We start from the raw sequence: 19,369 nt of genomic DNA, 5'->3' as shown, positions 1-19,369 counted from the left end.
GGGCGTGGGATGTGGGGCTTCTAGGGGAAGCTAAATCTCCATAAGAGAGGAAGGTTTACTGAATCTGCCGTGGAGAATAATAAAATACGCGGCTTTAGTATATTGGTGGCGTAAAGGAAGGGGACACGCAAAATGAGAAGACATTATATTTTAACAAACTTCGATCAGATAAGATGGTTTGCTCACACCAACCATGGGTCATAAGGGCCGAATATAAGCGCAGAAGAAATGATAAATTAACGAGCTTGGTAACATCCGCCAACACCCCGTCTCAAAGTGGGTGATCATATTATCCATGCCATCTATAGGAGGAGCACGGATCAGCGCCAACAGGTAAGCAAGCGAAGACCGCTCGGAATCCGACGCGGTGTCGATCACGAACCAAGGACTTCCAGCAGTGGTGGACCAACACATGCACATAGCGAAGTACTATGTACTAGCAGCTGCAGCTATGGCCTGTGCGTGACCGACTTTGTTCCGTTTTGTACCCCTCAGGTTTTTTTTTTTTTTTCTTAGCAGGTTTGGTCACTGTGTAGCCGTCCCTCGTTCTAGAGCGAATAACCAGGGATCATCGCCATCGCGATCTTTAAGAGAACACAGGCTTCGGTTGGGGAGTTGAGGTCGGCCGGGACAAAAAAGGGATCGACGGCGCCCGACACGCCTGAAAACGGCGATTCCGACTACGCCGAGTCCGACAATGCGCTCGCTTGCTGTCCCCGTGCACAGGCAGACAACAACGCTCGCTGATGTGAGGAACGATGAAAGGCCGTACTCCGTTTTCACCGACCTGATAGGGTGCCGCCGAAGTCTTTGCCAAGCAATGCTGTGCTCGAGACATATATCCTCCATAAAGAAAGCACGGTCCCTGCGCGAGTTCGCGCTAGGCGTAGTTTTGTTTGCTGCGTTCTCCACTGCCAGCTTTGCACGTGTGGCTTGCAAATTCGTGTGTCACAAGTTTGGAATGCCCAGCCGTCGGGCGCCGTCAGCAGGACCACGCCTTACGTCGGTGCCCTTGGTGGATTTTCTTGCGAAAACGCGCAGTCAGGTGCGCGTCTGCCCGACTCCTGATGGCGCTGCGGAGCTCCCCGACCGGCGACGCGATTGCTGAGGGTGGCACTGCATAGTTCGAGTACCCTCTTCAAGTCTCACCATTGACACGTCGCACGCCTTCGACACCGCAATGGTCCCACTGGTGACAGTGATTTCATTCCTGGCGGCCGTCGTCACGGCTACAGAAAGCTATGGACTACAGAGGATGCCAGGTGGGACTGCACATTTATACTAGGTCGCGAGAGGCGAATAACTCTCATTCTATAGTCAAGTGACTTAAATGATTGACTGCAACGGTCAGTTGTGCAGAGGGCCGCAGTTCTGATGGAAGTTCTGTAGTTACCCTGCCGAGTTATTTCGATTCTGTGTTGGATTGCATTGCGCCGAGTTCCCTTCGGTCTTCCGAAAGAGCAGTTGACTAATCTAAAAGCTGAATGCACGTTTCATTCTGTTTTCCTTTTCCTTTCTTTTTTTTCTTTCGTTTACAGCACACCACTCACTAGAACTTTGTGCGTTACAGTGCGCTGGCGAGTAGTGATAATTATAAACTGCTAAAGATTACAATTGCTGTCATATCCTGCACATGAAGAAAATTATTGTTCTCTTCAGGAATTCATATTTTGCTATTTGTTGCTAGTTTAATTATAATGCCTATGCACCCTGGAATGTGTCTTTACTTTCGCCTCTACTACGACGCTGTATTCCCTTCTCCACGATTGCAATCTCTGTTTTTCGTAAACTCCTGTTTAATCTAAGAAGCGGTTATTCTGCCGGCAGTCGGGCAGGGCTGAGCATGCATACCGCCTTGCTTGTCCTGTAGTGACCCTCGGTCGAAACGAACTGCCTTGTTCCTAGTGTGACAAAAATAATGCTTGCAAACGGGGGTAGATGAGATTATATTAAAGCAGGTGGCGCAGAATGTCCAGATCACCCAAGGTGCAAGAAAAAAATAAGGGGGGGATCAACCCGGACTGGTCCATGGGTTGGAGCCGCCGAGGCGTGCCGGGATTATTCGTATACAAGGTCGGGCCTATCACCCCCTCCCCCGACCTTATACACCCACGACACGCTCGATCATCAGCAAGCCCTGGGCCCCAATCCACGGACCACTCCGGGTTCCAGCTGTGGCGTCCCTCAGTGGCGCACCGACGGGGGGGGATTCGGGGGTTGTAACCCCCCCCCCTGAGGCCGACTTAACCCCACCTTTTGTTTAACCCCTTTTCTTTCCTTACGCATTTGAGTACTGCAACTAAGATGTAAGCGCGCAATCGTCTGCACACTCGCAAAAAGCGCATTTTTTTACAATTTGCCGTGAAGAAAACGAAATTAGTGCTGCTTAGATGGTATTGGCAAACTGTCAACCCCCCCCTGGCAGACATCCTGGGTGCGCTACTGGCGTCCCTACTCCCCATTTGGTGTCCTGCAGGCGCCGCCCCAGTATACTTAATAATGATTTAGTTTGTTGTCGAAATCCGCACGCGCAAGCCTAGAGAATTTCGGCGAACTACCTGCACATTTTATTTTCTAATGATACTCAACTGCCGGCGAATTAGTCACACTATTTATTTATTTATTATTTATTTATTTATTTATTTATTTATTTATTTATTTATTTATTTATTATTTATTTATTTATTTATTTATTTATTTATTTATTTATTTATTTATTTATTATTTATTTATTTATATGCTTAAAGTGAAAGGACGACTTATGCAATCATTGAGTGCGCACATACAAGGGTGTGGCTGTTCTCATTGACTGCATAAGTCATCCTTCCCCTTTACAAATATATAAAAAATAAACAAACAAACAAACAAACAAACTCGACGCCGCACTTGAGCTTGATCTCTACACTAAGCAGACGTTATCTCTTCTTAGTCATCGAAAATTTGGCAAACTGGAGCTAATTCCTGTCTACAGAAACTCTGCAAGAAAACCAAATAGACCAATTCGGGTAAAATATCCGCACATATATATTTAATTGCTCACGCGGGCGACCAAGTCGTAAACGTAAGGTGAAACTCTTGGTCACAGACTTGCACTTACAACGCTATTAACGATAAACTAGCTCGGAATTTACCAGATTCGAAGGGCTGTTGCAGGACAGTTCACTAGGTCTCTATGAAATATTAGGGCAGGACGTCGATTAACATTTTTTTGACCAGCTGTAATCAGCACTCATGTAATCACGTAGAACTAGTATATACGACGCGAGAATCTACGATGCATATAGCACTACAGAGAGTTATTTTAAAGATGGGGTAGCTGCGGTTATCCGCAGCCATTTCCATTAAAAAGGAACATTTAGGTCGAATCCAACTCCGACTCCGCCTATTCAAATACATGTAAAACACAGAAATGCTTTTATGAGGCAACCTCTGGACCGATTTGAATGACATTTGTTGAATTTAAGAAAGTTAAATTCTAGTGACTGTGGAAGCATAATTTTGACTTAGAGCCTGGAACATTTTACAATAACTTTTTTAACGCGTAAGTTTTTAAAAATGGGAGCCCAAAGTTTACAAATTTGTACAATCATTGCATTCTACCGGCGCTAACATATGAGGTAGAAAATTTGGAGGTTGACAAAGAAGCTCGAGAACAAGTTAAGGACCACGCAAAGAGCGACGGAACGAAAAATGTTAGGCACAACGTTAAGAGAGAGGAAGAGAGCGGTGCATGTGAATCAGAGAGCAAACGGGGATAGCCGATATTCTAGTTGACATTAAGAGAAAAAGAGAATAAATGGAGCTGGACAGGCCATGAAATGCGTAGGATAGATAACCGGTGGACCATTAGAGTTACAGAATGGTTGCCAAGGAAAGGAAAGCGCAGTCGAGGACGGCCGAAAATTAGGTGGCGTGATGAAATTAGGAAATTTGCAGGTACAAGTTAGGGGAATCAGCTCGCGCAAGATAGGGGTAATTGTAGATCGCAGGGGAAGGCCATCGTCCTGCAGTGGACATAAAATATGGGATGATTAAGAAGAAGATCATGCCGCTACTGATGGTGATGATGACCTCTGCATGAAAAAGCATTTATCGTAGTTCAGTAAACTGCATCCGTTAGGACATTTAAAGCGAAAATTTTGTATATTAATTGATATCTTACGTGAATTCGTTAGAATGTTTACAAGGGTTTCACAACATTCCTACTCACAAAAGTGGGGTATATGAGATCCATGTATATTACAACAATTTTGTCCGCTTTAGCTCCAATATTAGATGCAGCTTATAGATTTGTGATATCGATTTTCATTGCTGAGTTAGAGCTGCAAACTTGATAGTTTCGTTTCCTGAAAACTTGCAATTTTCAACAATTTTTATAAAACACTCGCCAGCCTAAATCAATATTTCGCTTCCAACAGTCACTAGATTTTAACTTCTCTTTCAAAAACAACAAACCTATTCAAATTCGGATTAGTGGCTGCCGAGAAAAACGATTTCTCTGTTGCCATGTATTTAGATAGGAACCCCCGAACAGCTTCTTAAAACCTGTGGGGAAGTCGCGGCCCCGAAGTCCCGGCCCGCATCTCGGAGGTCACACCGAGTAAGCCGCGCACACTAGGTGACGCGTCACTTGGCGAACGGTAATGACGTTTTTTTTTTTCTTTTTTTTTCAGTTTTGCTATCAAAAACGGATATTTTTGGCGAACGTCAAATTTTGCACGGGGCATCTTCAATACGTATATACGCTCTATTAAACTAGGCTTTCTACGTGATCCAAAATTTTGCTGAAGTTGGTCTTTAACGTCCCCATGCTTCCTCTGGCTCTATATGGCTGTAATAAAGAAAAAAAAAAGTTGTCGCAGTTTCACCTGAAAGGCGAAGCATCAATTGCGATAGCAAACTTGAAGAGAGCTATACGGAGTAATGGTAGCAGCTTTATCAGCTGTATAAACTTGGACATGCAGCAGCACCGGCAACACGCAGAACTGTTGTCGACGCCGCCGGCGTTTTGCCCGCGTTCGCTCAAAATGCGTGCGGCGTTGGTGACTGTTGCCGGAGCCTCTGATATAAATAGGCACTTGGTGCCGCAGCCACGGTGTAAGCATATTTAGGTGTTGACACTGCGCGCGAGCGAGCGTCCAGATTATGTTCGGCCGCGCGCGCAGGCGCACCGAGTAGCTCTGCTGCGAGCAGATAGATGGCGCCGCGGCCAGCGGTCCCAGCTTAGCGGCGCCGGCGGCTTGGCATTCCTCTGCCTCCGCTAAATTTTCGTTCATAGCGGAGTGAGTAAATCTCAAAGCGCGAAAAAAAAAATCGTTATTTCACATTAAAGTGATAAGTGTACCAGGCTTCGCTAACATGAAGGTTCCTTGTGCAGGGCGTGGATGACGTGAACACGGATCAGTCGGGCAGCACTCAAAGCCCACTCAAGTTACGCTCGCGCGCACAATTTCTTTCGTCCGGTCTAGCTGTTCATCCAAGCATAAAAATAAAATAAAAGCGTTAGCCCACGTGCTACCCCTCGATCAGAAGAAAATAGTGACTGCACCAGAAAATGTATTTCATGCTTATCGCTGCTTCCATTCACAGTCAGAAAACCGTTCAATCATCGTTGCGCGAATTTAATGTGGCCACGATATAAATTAAGAAATGAAACGGCGCAAGCTTGCGATATGCAATGCACTAAAGCAAAGTGGCTGTTCATGGCTAGAAATTAAGATGAGAATGCACATCAGCTATGTAAAAGCTCTTTCAAATTTGAATTTATTAGGCGGGACGAAGGCAGGCGTCTATCTGGAATTAGAGCAACACTACCACAGTTTACTGATGAAAACCTGAGCAAATGCCTTTTTTATTCCAATTACACTTAACATAGACCGTGTATATTATTCATTGGGCTTTCGTACATTGAGGACTGAGTGGCTCTTGCAAGATCTAAAAAAAGAGGTGACTTTCTTTTTTCTTAAATTGCATATGCGAATGTGCCAATGTATAAGCGTGTTTGACAATGCATGCTACAGCCTGTCCACAAATACACTTACACCCACCACACAATAATCCCATAGACCTTTTTTTTTTTTTTTTGCATAGACACAATACGAAAAAACTTGTGCATGAAGCAGCTCGATAATTTTAATAGGTGATAACCATCCCAGAAGCTTGCGGTCTCATACACTCCCACAATGGAAAAAATGTTGTATAAAAACATGCAAGCGTGTAGTATACACCGCACGCGCATTGTAGAAAAAAAATATGGTTGATCCCTCTTATATAGGAATCGGTATAGAACACGAAAGTGAAACGTGTCTTCACAGAAGTAGTGTAATGTTTATTTCACATTGATATATAATGTCTATTGGTGTTTTGTGGCTAAAGCGCCCTTAGGCGTTGATGCACCCACGCTGACGCCTGGTGGCACGTCTCCTCCATCACGACTACCAACGTCGATTACCATGAGCAACCGTCGTGCATATGGAAGCTGCACTACGCTGCACACGCTAGCACAACGCGAAAGACGAAGCACGTAACTGACACACTAATACAACGCGCAAGACAAAGCACGTAACTGAATCGTCACCGAGTCAAATCAGCGCGTACAGCGCGTCGTAATTGCAGCCTCCGCGATCAACTTCAGAAACATTTTCAGAGCTAATTGCGGAGGCCACGCTCCGCTGTGCTGAGTACGGTGAACGCCACCTAGTAGTGCTTCTGCGAGAACGCGTTGGTAGTGCTTCTTGATGCCAGCGTCCCTTCGAATGCTGGCATCGAGGCGTCGTAGTGCTGAGACCACCGAAGCGTTCACTGTCGGTGCGCGTTAGTGTCATAATGCAGTACTTCTCTTTTCTGCTTGTAGGCGGCGGCACCGCCCCGAGCAAGAGCGCGGGTACACGGAGGAGTGTTAGATATATAAGGCGCGTCTGTGTAGCTCTCTCCAAATGCGTTTGTGGCGCAAGAGAGAGAATAAACTTTATTGTACGAAGAGTGGTTGGTGTGGTTATTCTCGGGTGGAGCCCTCTTGTAGAGCCCCACTGGCCGCGGCGGCTCGCCGGGCCTGGTCCAGGGTCGCCAGTTGGCTTCCCAGTGCCAGCTCGGAAAGTCGTGCCTCCCAAGACCACGTTGTGAGTGTCTGTGATGAGCTCACCAGCCTGGATACTGCCTCGGCTGGGCGTTCCGTACACTGGTATGTAATGTGTGTCAGTGTGGCTGTGTGGTCGTTGCACCAGGGGCATACACTGGTTGTGTATACCTCTGGAAACATCGCGTGCAACCTTGATATGTGCGGGTAAGTGTTGGTTTGAAGGCGGCGCCAGTCCCTGGCTTGTTGGCTGCTTAACTTGGGATGTGGAGGAGCGTACTTTCGTCTGGTCAGGCGTTGGTCCTCCAAAATCTGCCTGCTCGTGATGGGATCTTCATGGTGGTTTGTGAGGGGCCTCGAAGGGTCTTCTGTGGCTCGGCCAGCAAGTCCGCGAGCTACACAGTCGGCCTCCTCGTTGCCTTCGAGGCCTGTGTGCCCTGGGCACCAGACGATCCCATGGTCCTCAGTCAGCGTGGGGCCCAGGATATCAGTGACGCACCTGGGAAGTGTGCCTCTAATATATAACCGACAGGCGGCCTGTGAATCCGTCAGGATATATGCGGAGCGACCTCTTCGTTCTGCTTCTTTGATTGCGAGGGCTATGGCTGCTGCCTCTGCGGTGGCGCTTGATCTGGTGCGTATAGATGCGCAGGCCACCACTTTCTTTTGGTTAGCTACTGCCGTTGCGTATGCCGGTTGTCTGGGGCCTTGTGGTGTTGTGGAGTAAAGGCTAGCGTCGGTGAAATAGGTATCAGGATCGTTCCTTCTCAGGAGGAGTTTTCGTGCTCGTGCTTGCCGGCGCTTTTGGTTGTACAGCGGATGCATGTTTTTGGGGACCGGTTCCACGATGATGCGAGCCCGTAGGTGCATCGGTACGATGACTGTGTCGTCTCCGCAGTATTGGGGGGTGAGCGGGTATCCCAATCTTTGCAGTAGTTTTCTGCCCTGGTGTGTGGTGTTGAGTCGTTCTCTTTGTGCGATTAGCGTTGCGGCTGCCAGTTCTTCATATGTGTTATTTATGCCTATCGACATGAGCCTGTCTGTGCTCGTGTAATTCGGAAGTTGGAGTGCAGCTTTGTATGCGATTCTTATGAGCTTGTCGATGTTTTCTATTTCGGTCTTGCGTGTAGCTTGGAAGGGCAGAGCGAAGGTGATTCGGGTGATTCGAAGGTGATTCGGGCGCAGGTCATACCTGCCGCCTGAAGGTAGCTTTGAATCTTGTCTATAGCGTTTTGCAGGACATCTTGCCGTTCTCCATAGGAGCCCTTTATTGCCCATAGTGTAATGTCGTCCGCGTAAAAGGCACAGCCCAGGTTCGGTATATCCTCGAGTTGTAGGACTAGCTTCCGGAGCCCGATGTTAAACAGGAATGGTGACAGGATGGAACCCTGGGGCGTGCCTTTCAGTGGAAGTTCGTATGGTGGTGAGTTGGTTCCGCCCATGCCAATCTGTGCCTTGCGATTGCCAAGGAATATTGATGCATAATGGAATATGCGTTCACCGCATCCAATGGCTGTGAGGCCGTCTAGTATGGCAGAGTGCGCGATGTTGTCGAAGGCTTTTTCGATGTCGAGGGCAAGGAGTAAGTTGTTGAGGCTACCTGGAGGTGGGTTGAGCACCTCCTCTTTGAGCAATAAGAATATGTCCTGGGCAGACATCCCTCGCCTGAATCCGTACATAGATGTTGGTAGGAGCCCCCGTTCTTCTGTGTATTGTTCGAGGCGAGTGAGTATGACTTTTTCAAACATTTTGCCCATACAGGATGTTAGTGATATTGGTCGCAGCTGGTCAAGGCTTCTCCGCTTTCCTGGTTTCGGTATTAGTACGATCTGGGCCATTGTCCACTCAGTGGGTAGTTTTCCACCCGGTGTCCATATTTCTTGATTGAAGTGGTCCGTGATGGCTTGTAATGTGTCAGTGCTAAGGTTCCGTATCATGGCGTTTGTAATACCATCCAATCCGGGTGCTGTATTCTTTTTGAAGCTTTGCGCCGCTGCATACACCTCTGCAAAGGTGATGGGTGCGTCCAGCTCGTGGTTAGGTGTTCCTGTGTATTCTTGACTAGTTAATGAATTTCCGTCCCGCTTGCGTTCTCCTGTGTACCGTTGTTTCAGCTCTTGTATTAACTGATCATGGTCCCCTTGAAATTCCCCTGCTAACCGCTGGAGTGTAGCATTTGTTTCGGTTCGTGTGGTTGAGGGGTCCAAAAGACTCCGTAGGATGTTCCATGTCTTTTTCGTGCTTAATGTTCCTCTTAGGGAGTCACAGAATGTGCGCCAATTGTTATGGTAGAGTTCTTTCGCGTATGCGTTCGCCTTCTCTGTGATTTCCGCTATGCGGAGTCTCAGTTTTCTGTTTAGTTTCTGTCGGCGCCACCGTTTGGTGAGTCCCCGACGAGCTTCCCAAAGGTGTGTCAAGTGATTGTCGATGGCGGGGGTGTCTGCCGTAGTCTGATATATTTTAGTGTTTTCATCATAGAGGCCCTTAATGTAGCGAGTCCAGCCAGCTATGGTTCCTGGTTTGGGCCCATTTCCTACTTCTTGTTGCTCTCTATACTTAGTCCAGTTTGTGATTTTGGCTTTTCCGAGGGGGCGTCGTAGTTGAGCTGTTTCATAGGTTATTTCCACTATATTATGATCGCTGCCCAGGGTGTCATCCAACACGTTCCAGAGCATGGCCCTGGCATTGTTGGTGATGGCAAGGTCGGGTGTGGTGTCTCTGTTTACGCTGTTTCCCATTCGGGTCGGCCTTCCCGGTGCCGTGAGGAGTATGTAGTCAAATCGCTGTATCGCCTCTAGTAGCCTCGTACCTTTGGGTCTGTCTTTGGCGTATCCCCATGTCGTGTGCCATGCGTTGAAATCCCCTGTGATGATTAGGCGGTCGCGTGGTTCAAGCATGGTGTTCAGATGTTTGAAGATGTGGCCAAACTCCGCTTTCCGGTCATGTGGGGGACTATATATGTTGCATATTACCTGCTTCGGACGTCCCTTCTTGGCTGGCCAGAGCGTGACGATGTGGTGTGGAGTGTCTTCGTGCGGTACCGTTGCGAGTGTCGCTGCGAATTCCTTCCTGACGAGTGTCGCTACCTTTGGGTGGTTAGGCTCTATGTGCAGTCTGTAGCCCGTAATCGCCTTGGGCCTAGCTCCCACTTCTTGCAGGCAGATTATGTCTGGAGGGATCAGCGCCGCCTGTATGTATAGTGTGAGTATAGCGTGTTTGTTGTGCAAGGAACGACAGTTCCAGGACCATATTGTGAGATTCTCTTTTGTTCTGGGTCGCCTATTTGCCATGATGCGAGGTGGTGGTTGTGCTTTCAGCGTCCGAGGTAAGCATGTTTTTGTCATCAGACTCCTGGGATCTCTGTATGGTATGCTTACGTCTACGCTTCGATTCTTTGTTAAGGGTTTCATGAACGTAACGCTTTAGTTCCTGAAATTCTACCAAAAACTGCTGCATTTGTATTTTAGTTTGCTGCTCTATTTGTTGTTGCATTAGTTGCAGTTGTTGTTGTATCGTGAGGTTTGCTTCAGGTTGTTGTATACCTGTGTGAACTACAGGATCGCGGTCTGGTGTAGGTTGCGGTTGTGCGTGCCCGTTCTCTTGTGGCTTTTCCTTTGGGGTGACTATTTGCTGTTGTGTAGACTGTACTGTGGGTCTTGTGGTTCCCATAAGTTGGGACAGCTGTTTTTCGAGCCAGGCTATTTTGCTCTCATATCTGTCTAGGCGTTGTTTCAGTTGTTTGTTTTCTGTTATTACTCTTTGATATTCTACGTTTTGTGTAATGGATGTAGTATGTGCAGCTTTGGGAGCCACGACCTCCGCCCAGCTTACCTTGGCCGATGATGTCTGTTGGATGTGTCCATTGTTCCCGTCGATGGTACTGCCACCTCCTGCTGGCAAAATGTTGTGGTGGTTCTTCTGCAGAGTCGGTGCTTGGTGGCGTTTCCTTGGTGGCGTTCGTGGTCGTCGGTTCAATGACGGTGAGCGCGACCGGGAGCGGCGCTTGTCGTCGCCCGATTTGTAGGCTTCTTCTTCCTCTTCGGAAGAGAACCAGCGGATGTTCTTCGTCCTCTGTGGGTGGTTGTTGTTGTCCCAGGGGATCTTATGGGTGTGGTGGGCCTCCAGTTGTGGCTGTTTAGGTTTCGCTGGCTTAAGTCTCTTTTTGCAAGTTGGGTCCCCTGTGGGATGGGCCTCCCCGCACGAGGCGCAACTAATAGCACACGGGTGTCCATCTGTTGGATCTGTTAGTCCACACAGCCAGCAAATAGGGCGGTCCGGATGCGGGCAGACGTCTGTGCGGTGTCCTTTCTCTCGGCAGACCTTGCAAACTTGAATTGTGGGTCTGAATGGGTAGCAACGGAGCTCCCCTCCATAATAGTACACGGCTCGAGGTAGTGTGGGACCAAAAAAGGTGATAGCTGCACTTTTGGTTGTGCCGATCATTCGAGCAGTGATGATCTCTACCCCTTGCGTTCTCACACGGAGGTGGGCCATGAGAGTGTCGGTCGAGGTGTTCATCGGTACACCATGGATGACCCCTCTTAGAGTGTCGTCTCCGTTTGCGGCGTAGGCACGGACGGCGTGGGCCCTGCCGTTCAATACGAGCGTGCGTATGAGGCGTGCTTTGTCCGCAACTGCCTCATATTTGGTCGATAGGATCGCAATGTTTGATCCCGGATTAATTCTAAGGATGAATTGGTCATCCTTGAAGGCAGCTTGGCATGCATCTATGATTGCTTGCGCAAGCGTGGGAGTGAGAATATTTCTTAGTGGGAGGCCTTGGTTTGGGCGAATGACGATTTTGTAATCGTCCTTAGGCAATGGCGGTAGTTTAGGCAATTTCTTATAGGTTGACGTGCTCGTTTGAAATTGGTTTCGGGGCTCTGCGTTGCCGCGCCTCCGCTCCAAAGCCTCTTGTTTACGTTGTTTGGCGGATTTCACTGCCTGCCAGTTAGCGTTCTCTTCCTCACGCGAGTGGGAGATGTTAGCGTCTCGACTCACCAAGTCAGAGTGGTCTTCAGTTTCGTCCATTTGGTCGTCTGCTGTCCCATCCTGCTGAAGCTGGTGGGATTCTTGATTAGTTTCCGCGTCGAGAGCCATGGCTAGGCGCAGCTGCGACGCGGGAATCCCAGCGTCGGTGCAGCTGCCGACGGCTCACCGAGTTGGCGTAGGGTTAGCGTTCCCCGTGCTGGCGAGCTTTCAGGAATCCTCCTGTCCCTCCAAGCAGTCGTAGATGCACTTGGGTGGCGTCCAGGTGTTCCTCGGAACTTCGTGAAGCTGATAGTAGCGTTTTGGGGCGTTTTCAAGCGAAAAATCACTGAAAACTCATGAAGATGCAGAGCGCGAAGTGAGTGTGTTGGTACTACTTCGCGCCCCCTGGCGGCTTCCCCTTTGTGGCGCAATGGGTTAAACGCTCGGCGATCTATCGTCGCGGACCGAGAGGTCGTGGGTTCGATTTCCAAATTTTGCATGTTTGTGGAAATTTTTCTTCTGGTTTCTTTCTTTGTATTATGTTCTTGTATGTTCGTGTGACGTATTTCCGTGACGGAAATACGTCAGTGAAGTCTTGGTGGACCCCGGCATAAAACACTTTCGTGTTAAAAATCAGTAGCCAGGATGGAACAAATTTGAAAATCAGGCACACATCTGCACAGAAAGCAGCAGTATTTTACAGGGTACACAAATATTTCAAAATATGCAAATGTCACGTAGCTGTACAGAACCATAGTAATGTTGTTGCCGTCCCTTGGAGATACTCAGTTATTTTTTACATTCCGCCTAATTAGTCTTATTTATTGATCAGCTTCTCAATTATTATAATTAGATTAAAAGTGTCAATGAAAAAATTGTAGAGCAACATGAAAGACACCCGATACAGCTTTATATTGCTCAATACGCGCTAGGTAGAAGTGTTTTTCCGAGCATGAAAGAAGCTCACGAATACACGCAAAGTGCCTCGAGCGGCCAGTCGCGCGGCAGTATTGCTGTATTCGCGGGTTTCGTTCACTCTCGGAAAACACTTTTATGTATCACGTATTGAGCAACAGAAAGTTATATTGGGCGTTTTCCATGCTGCTATACAGTTCTCTCGTTCACACTTTTTATCCAATTATAGCATTAAAAAGTTTAATAATCAATTATGAAAATAATTATGTAATTAAGCGGAATAAAAAAATAATCTGAGTATCTCCAAGCGACGGCAGACAATATTACCTTGGTTCTGTCCAGCTACGTGACATTTACATATTTTCAAATGCTGGTGCATATAGTAAACCACCCAGTATATATCTTTTACATGGAGCAAAATTTGCTCAAACTACTGCGGCACACAGGAGGTTCTTTCTTCTGCAGCGGCTTTCGAGGTTTATTTGACCGTGTGAGGTTCTTTGGACAGTTTGGAAATAAGGTGGGAATCCTTTTATCGAGCGCTCCGCGTAATATTGCCACGTGTCTAGCGCGGCGATGACGACGACATAAGACACATTGGCACTTATGAAAAACATAGCAAGAAGAAGAAGAAGCAGTGACTAGCGCGCGGTATTTAAAAACCGTCCATTCTTGTTACTGCCTCTGCCGACAAGTGCGTTTCGTTTGTCCCTCGAGCTTTCGACTTCGTGACAATATGCCATCGATATCGTATCCTCTGAAAAATGGCTGGTGCAGACAAGGTCGGTAGACGTTAGAGTTCGGTCTGCCCTCAGATTTGCACGGCGCCACTGCTCTAGACGACCGCTGTCGGACGGCGCTTTGAATGAAGGCACACGCTCCGCACTAGTCAGGTATCCAGAATTGCAGTTCGGAACGAAGCACTTTCTAGCCATTTCAAACGCCCCTCAGAAGGCCGCTGCCACCTACGTCGAGAGTCTGTGGCGATAATACCCAAGCACAAGCTCATGAAACGAACGCGAACAAAAATCGTGCCTTCAAAACAGCGCAACCGAACATGCAAGCAGAAAGACGAAGCAGCGGCAGCACGCGCCTTGCCGCCGAGGCTGGGACCGCATACCGCAGCGCCCTCTACGACGGCGCCGAACCAGCTGCAACCAAGCCGAACATAATCTGGACGCGAGCGAGCGGCGCTTTCGCGTGCGTTGGGGGGAGAGTGTCAGCACCTCTCCTTATTCTTACACCGTGGCCGCAGCTAAACGTCGCCTCCCTTCCCTGCCCCTCCCCCCCTCCCCCACAGCCTTTCGCGCGTCGGAAGAAGGTACGTTTACTCTACATATATGGTGATTGTAGAGGAGGAAAGAGACGCCTACTTCTGCAGCCATAGAGTTTCATATTATGTTTTTTATTTAGGAACTCTATGTCTGCAGCCCTTAAGGGAGCACAGCGCAGAACGCGCGTTTGTTCTCCGCCGTGCGTTCACTCCCCGTGAAAGCGCGCGTCCCTCGCGCCCTTTCACTCGCACATACAGCGTTCGGCGGCGCGCGGCGACGATTTCATCTCCATTGACGTCATACGGAACCTCACGGTGACGGCGACGGCGACGCCGACGGCAGAAATCTGCTTTTGAGTGTCCATATAATTGCTATCGCAATAAAATCAAGCCCCTCAGTTACTTTTATCTTTCTCGCCTATGTGCTTTAGTGTAAAACGCTTTATTCTCGTGCACCCTTAATTTACGCGAATTTCGCCACTGGGAAATGTCGGGAAATTTAAAGGTGCACGTAAAATTTTTTTCACTGAATAAATATACACACCATGCATCTCATTTATCTCTCTCTGTGCTGTAACCTAAAAATTACCTGAACGCCTAAAATCTAAACGCCTAGAACAATTAAGGCGCACTTGAATTACTTTTCTGTGCAAGCTTGCGATATATGCCGCCACTCCCAAATGCTATCTCCGACTTCTCTGTACTTTGCCACACGGCGTGCAGTGGCTTCATCAGGGAGGCCGCAAGAGGCATTGCGTCACCTTTGCCTTGCTTCGGTTGCGTCATGATTGTGTCAGAGTAGCAACGAAGAAATTATTAAAGAAACGCAAAGGAGCTTTTGCGGGCCACGAGAGCCTATATATGGCACAAGCTCGACTTTGCAAAGTTTAGTAGCGCCAAATATGCCCAAAGCGTCGATTCGCGAACAATTGGAGCAACGAAATTATAGGGCTTTACATAAAGTATGTGCACCAGCTACATACAAACGCCGAGTGTCTACATACAAACGCCGAGGTCGCGTACACCTTGCGAAGCGAGACCGTTGGCATATTGTTGGTATAGCTGTTCCGATCGAGCTAGAAAAAAAATTTTAGGTGGGATATGTACGCTGCAGTTTAATCATGCAAATTCCTTAAGATTCCTTTTATGCATAAGGTCTATTTCGAACGTTGTAGGGTGCGCTGAGGAATATCTAGCGAAGTTATATGTAAGACGTTACATTTTGCGTGGTAGGGCTCTAAGGAAAGACTGTGAAGTATGGGGGAAAAAATCACGTCACTACTCTCTCTGGCGTCTATAGTTTGCTGCACTCGCATTCGTGTTTCCGAAGAAGAATGTATATAAGTATTGTTCCACTTAAGTTTCACTAAGTGGAACACATTAATCTCGTTTTTAACAACTTAAATAACCATTTAATTAGTTGGTGTAACCAACTACTTAATTAGTAGTTGGTGGTTAAGTGGTTAACACCAACAACTTAATTAGTTGGTCTAACCAACTAATTAAGTGGGACGTCCTTGCAAGGAATGAGATTGAGAGTGCACTGATGAGTGTTTTGATCAATACATCAAGCGCTGGCACGTGGTTTATCATTTAGGACCGTGGCGATTTCCATCTGCATACGGGCGGTGCTGACGTGGCTGCCTGGTTTATGCTAAACGGCGTAAGCAGTCGCCTTTTTTTTTTTTTTTTTTTTTTCGACGGGCATGATATGCTTCGTTCTTTGGAAACAAGTCTGCAGATGAGTGCCGCGCAATCCAGATTCGCAAGCGCGAAGTGACGTAACCTTTTTCTTCTTTTTTTTTTCGGTTTTTCATATTTCGCGATCTTTCTTTGGGCACCGGAAAAAAGAGAAACACGCAGGAAACAACATCTCGAAAACGACTTCTGATGTTTGCGCATACGTTTCTTAGCGCGCACCGAACACTCTGGCTACAGCTTATGGCGAAAAAAAAAAAAGCATATTTAAGAGTTAGCATAATTGTACGTAAATCATTATCTGTACCTAATCGCACCTCAAAGAACAATATTTTGAGTAATTTGGGACGACTATACCTACAATTCACCGTTTGTGTTATTCGCTTAAGTTGCGTTAAAGTTTCCCTCAATACTCCTTTCAGGGTGTGAAAATATTACTCGTCTGACCTGCGCGTGCGAAATACACCGTCTGTGTTATCTGCCTAAACTTTCCCGCAGTACTCCTTTGATCTGAGCGTGCGAAATACACCGTCTGTGTTATATTCGCCTAAAGATCGCTTTCCCGTCAGTACTGCATTTACGTGTGTCACTCGTCTGACGTGGGGGTGTCGCTGCGGGCAGAGCGGCGCGTGCGCAGGACCGTGGACGCCCTGTGCGGCAGCGAGCGGTTCGTGAACGCGGTGGTGCGCACCCTGATGGACGAGTCCCGGCCGCTGCTCTCGGCCACCGAGCCGCTGGTGCTGGGCGACGGGCCCGAGTACGGCGGCGTGCGGCTGCGGCGGGGACAGCTGTGGGGCGCCGCCACGGTGCACATGCGAGAGCCCCTGCTGCTTCGCTGCGACCCGCTGCGCGTGGCCGTCGCCGTGCACGTGGCGCTCAACAACAGCCAGCTCGCCTACGACTGGGAGGCGGACACCAACACGCTCCTCGGGTGAGTTATTCGCCGCTCATTTCGGCGCTCTCAAGGGCACCGATTGCTGTACACTGTGACGTCGACAGTCGCTTAAGTATCCTTGTGCGTACGTGATTTGAATGCGGAAGCATCATGACTTCCACAATTAATTGGTTACGTCCATGATGCGTGACGTCATTCATTGTCACGTGTCTTTCACAACTCTACCTTAATCCACCTTGCTCTAATTTTTACCAACCTTAATCCACCTCACTCCACCTTGCTCTAATGTGTACCAACCTTAATCCAACTTGCTCTAATTTGCAACCACCTTAATCCACGCTGATGATGATTTTTTGGTAGCGCTCGTTGGGGACAACGCTAGCTTTGCTGCCTCATGGGACATGTAATGCTTTCGCATTAAAAACAGTTAATCAATCAGTCTTTAAACATTCAATTAATTCAGTTACACTCCTTTTCACGTATGTTTGTCCAACAACAATAATTGTCATCTGTCTCACGTGCCTTTCGTTTCTTTAACGCCGCGCACCGAAACTTCCATGTCACGAACGGCATGTAGTACGTTATCAGCGTAACATAGCATTCATGACGTAGCGAGCGCAGAGATTTCGAGAAAAGAAACACAAGCAAGACAGATGACGATTATATGAAAACAATTCTTTCTCAGCCAGTTGCCACCACTTATCCGTATCGGGTATGTTTACAGCCTTATTCGTCGGCCGATCACGAAGAGCGTGTAGTCTAAACATGTAGGCCGATATGTGCACCTGGGACCATTGGTCGTCGTGATGTCCTGGATCATCGTCATGAGATCATCATCATTATCATGACGATGATGATATATTTAAATAAACAAAATTGTTCAACCACCGTATTCGAACTGAGGACCTCTAGCACAGATGCCTGAAACTGTAATAATTAAGCCACGGACGCTTTTCTCCCATTATGGTGTGCCTTAATTATATTCAGATCGTAGTTTTGGCAGTTAAAGCCCGAGAAATTATTTAAAATTAATTAACACGTCACCATACGTCAAAATGTGGGCCGATTTCAAATACAGTGCAGTCTAAAAATATGCGCCGATCCAGAAGATTGCGTAGTCCAAAAATTTAATCAGTTCGATGCTCCTCCTCTCCCCTCACGCGAGGTGAGCTTATAACTTTTGATGTCCAGTCATTCTTAAAAGAAAGGTTTTGCTACCGTCAAGTTGCATCATTTCATAATACATCTTGCATCAGATCGCATCCTGCGTCTCAGCAAAAACGTTCTTTACGCTTGGAACCTGTCCTTAGCAATCAGGTTGGAGATTTGGGTGAGTTGGTTATTTCTAGTGGATATACACGGACACAAGAAGTGGTGCAGGACGCGCGAAGCGCTAAGAACTTACAGGAATACACGCGGCAGAGCCTGTTGTAATAGAAACAAATTCAGTCAGGGCGTCTTGGAAGAATGCAGTTAGTGTGTCGTGTGCCTCGTGCGTCCGTGTCTGTTAGCGCTTAAAGCAAGTTCATTGTCCTTAACACACTTAAGCTTTAACAGTATAGCGAGCATGCACGCTTGTGGGTATAAGAACACCCTTCTTACAGAATCACTTACGAATCACGAACTCTTACGAATGTTCGTTTTATTATTGCGTGGTAAGGGTGTGCGAACATCCGACACTTTCTAATAACGAATAGAATATTGTCCTATCCGATTCGGTCTTCGAATCGAATACTCGCTGTTCGTAAACACAACTATCTTTGGAGTGGTTTTCATATATTACAGAATGCTCAACATTGCTTAATCAAACTTAACTTGGAACAAAAGTACGATAACTTTTATCCCCATGGCCATAATATACAGAAGACATAACAAGAGAAGTTACCAAATCGAGCAGGCCGCATATGTCGCTCAGGGAGCCATATTTTACTGGCTAAACCACGACCATTTGCACTCCCCGAAGAGCCCTGAGTACGCGAACGAACTTTATATTTGTTCCTAATGTTCCATTTCTTCTTTTAATTAGCAAGACTTCATAATTTGCAATGGAATGACAGAAACTTGCTAACGTAATTAATATTAAGATGTGAACATTGTTTTGTAATAATGGTGAAAACTGATGTTCATTATTCGAAAAGTATTCGATGTTCGGTTCCATCCACTTCTGGCCCTATTCAATTGGCATTCGATTGGTCTCAAAAATTACTCATCGCACACCCCTTTGTGCGGCGATGTTCTCGCCCACGCTGTTGTTACGGGATGGTGTATAAACACAACAAAACACTATTTTAGCACTCTAAGGTGGTTAAAATGTTTACTGTGTAGCGAAGGGACCCACAAGTATACTGTAGAAGCACCTCGCAAAAATAAACGATTCCATTCGAATACAAACAGCTGGGCTTTTTTTTTTTCTTTGTCATTCCCCTCCTCCCCCCCCCCTTTTTTTTTTTTTTGTTTAGATGATGCATGATGTTGAAATTTAAATGGATACTAAAGAGAAACAGTAATTAGTCTACAGTCTAAAGCCTATCTTCGTTATTAC

At 47.2% G+C, this 19,369-nt stretch overlaps 1 protein-coding gene across 2 annotated transcripts in view; it reads left to right on the top strand.

Annotated features, from left to right (window-relative positions):
* Positions 1–883: 883 nt before the first annotated feature.
* LOC119453968 (uncharacterized) overlaps positions 884–19,369 on the top strand; it is a 51,846-nt gene continuing 33,360 nt past the window's right edge. The window contains exons 1-2 of one of the 2 annotated variants that reach the window (XM_049667440.1): positions 903–1,262; positions 16,554–16,863. In XM_049667440.1, the coding sequence (XP_049523397.1) occupies positions 1,181–1,262; positions 16,554–16,863 (392 nt within the window). In that variant the 5' untranslated portion in view covers positions 903–1,180. Of the gene's footprint in view, positions 1,263–16,553; positions 16,864–19,369 lie in introns of both variants that reach the window. The other variant, XM_037715993.2, reaches the window with a different exon arrangement.

The sequence above is a fragment of the Dermacentor silvarum genome, chromosome 5 (genome assembly GCF_013339745.2).
Source record: "Dermacentor silvarum isolate Dsil-2018 chromosome 5, BIME_Dsil_1.4, whole genome shotgun sequence".
Lineage (NCBI taxonomy): Eukaryota > Metazoa > Arthropoda > Arachnida > Ixodida > Ixodidae > Dermacentor > Dermacentor silvarum.
Note: the sequence above shows the minus strand (reverse complement) of the source record. Positions and strands in the feature narration are given on the sequence as shown.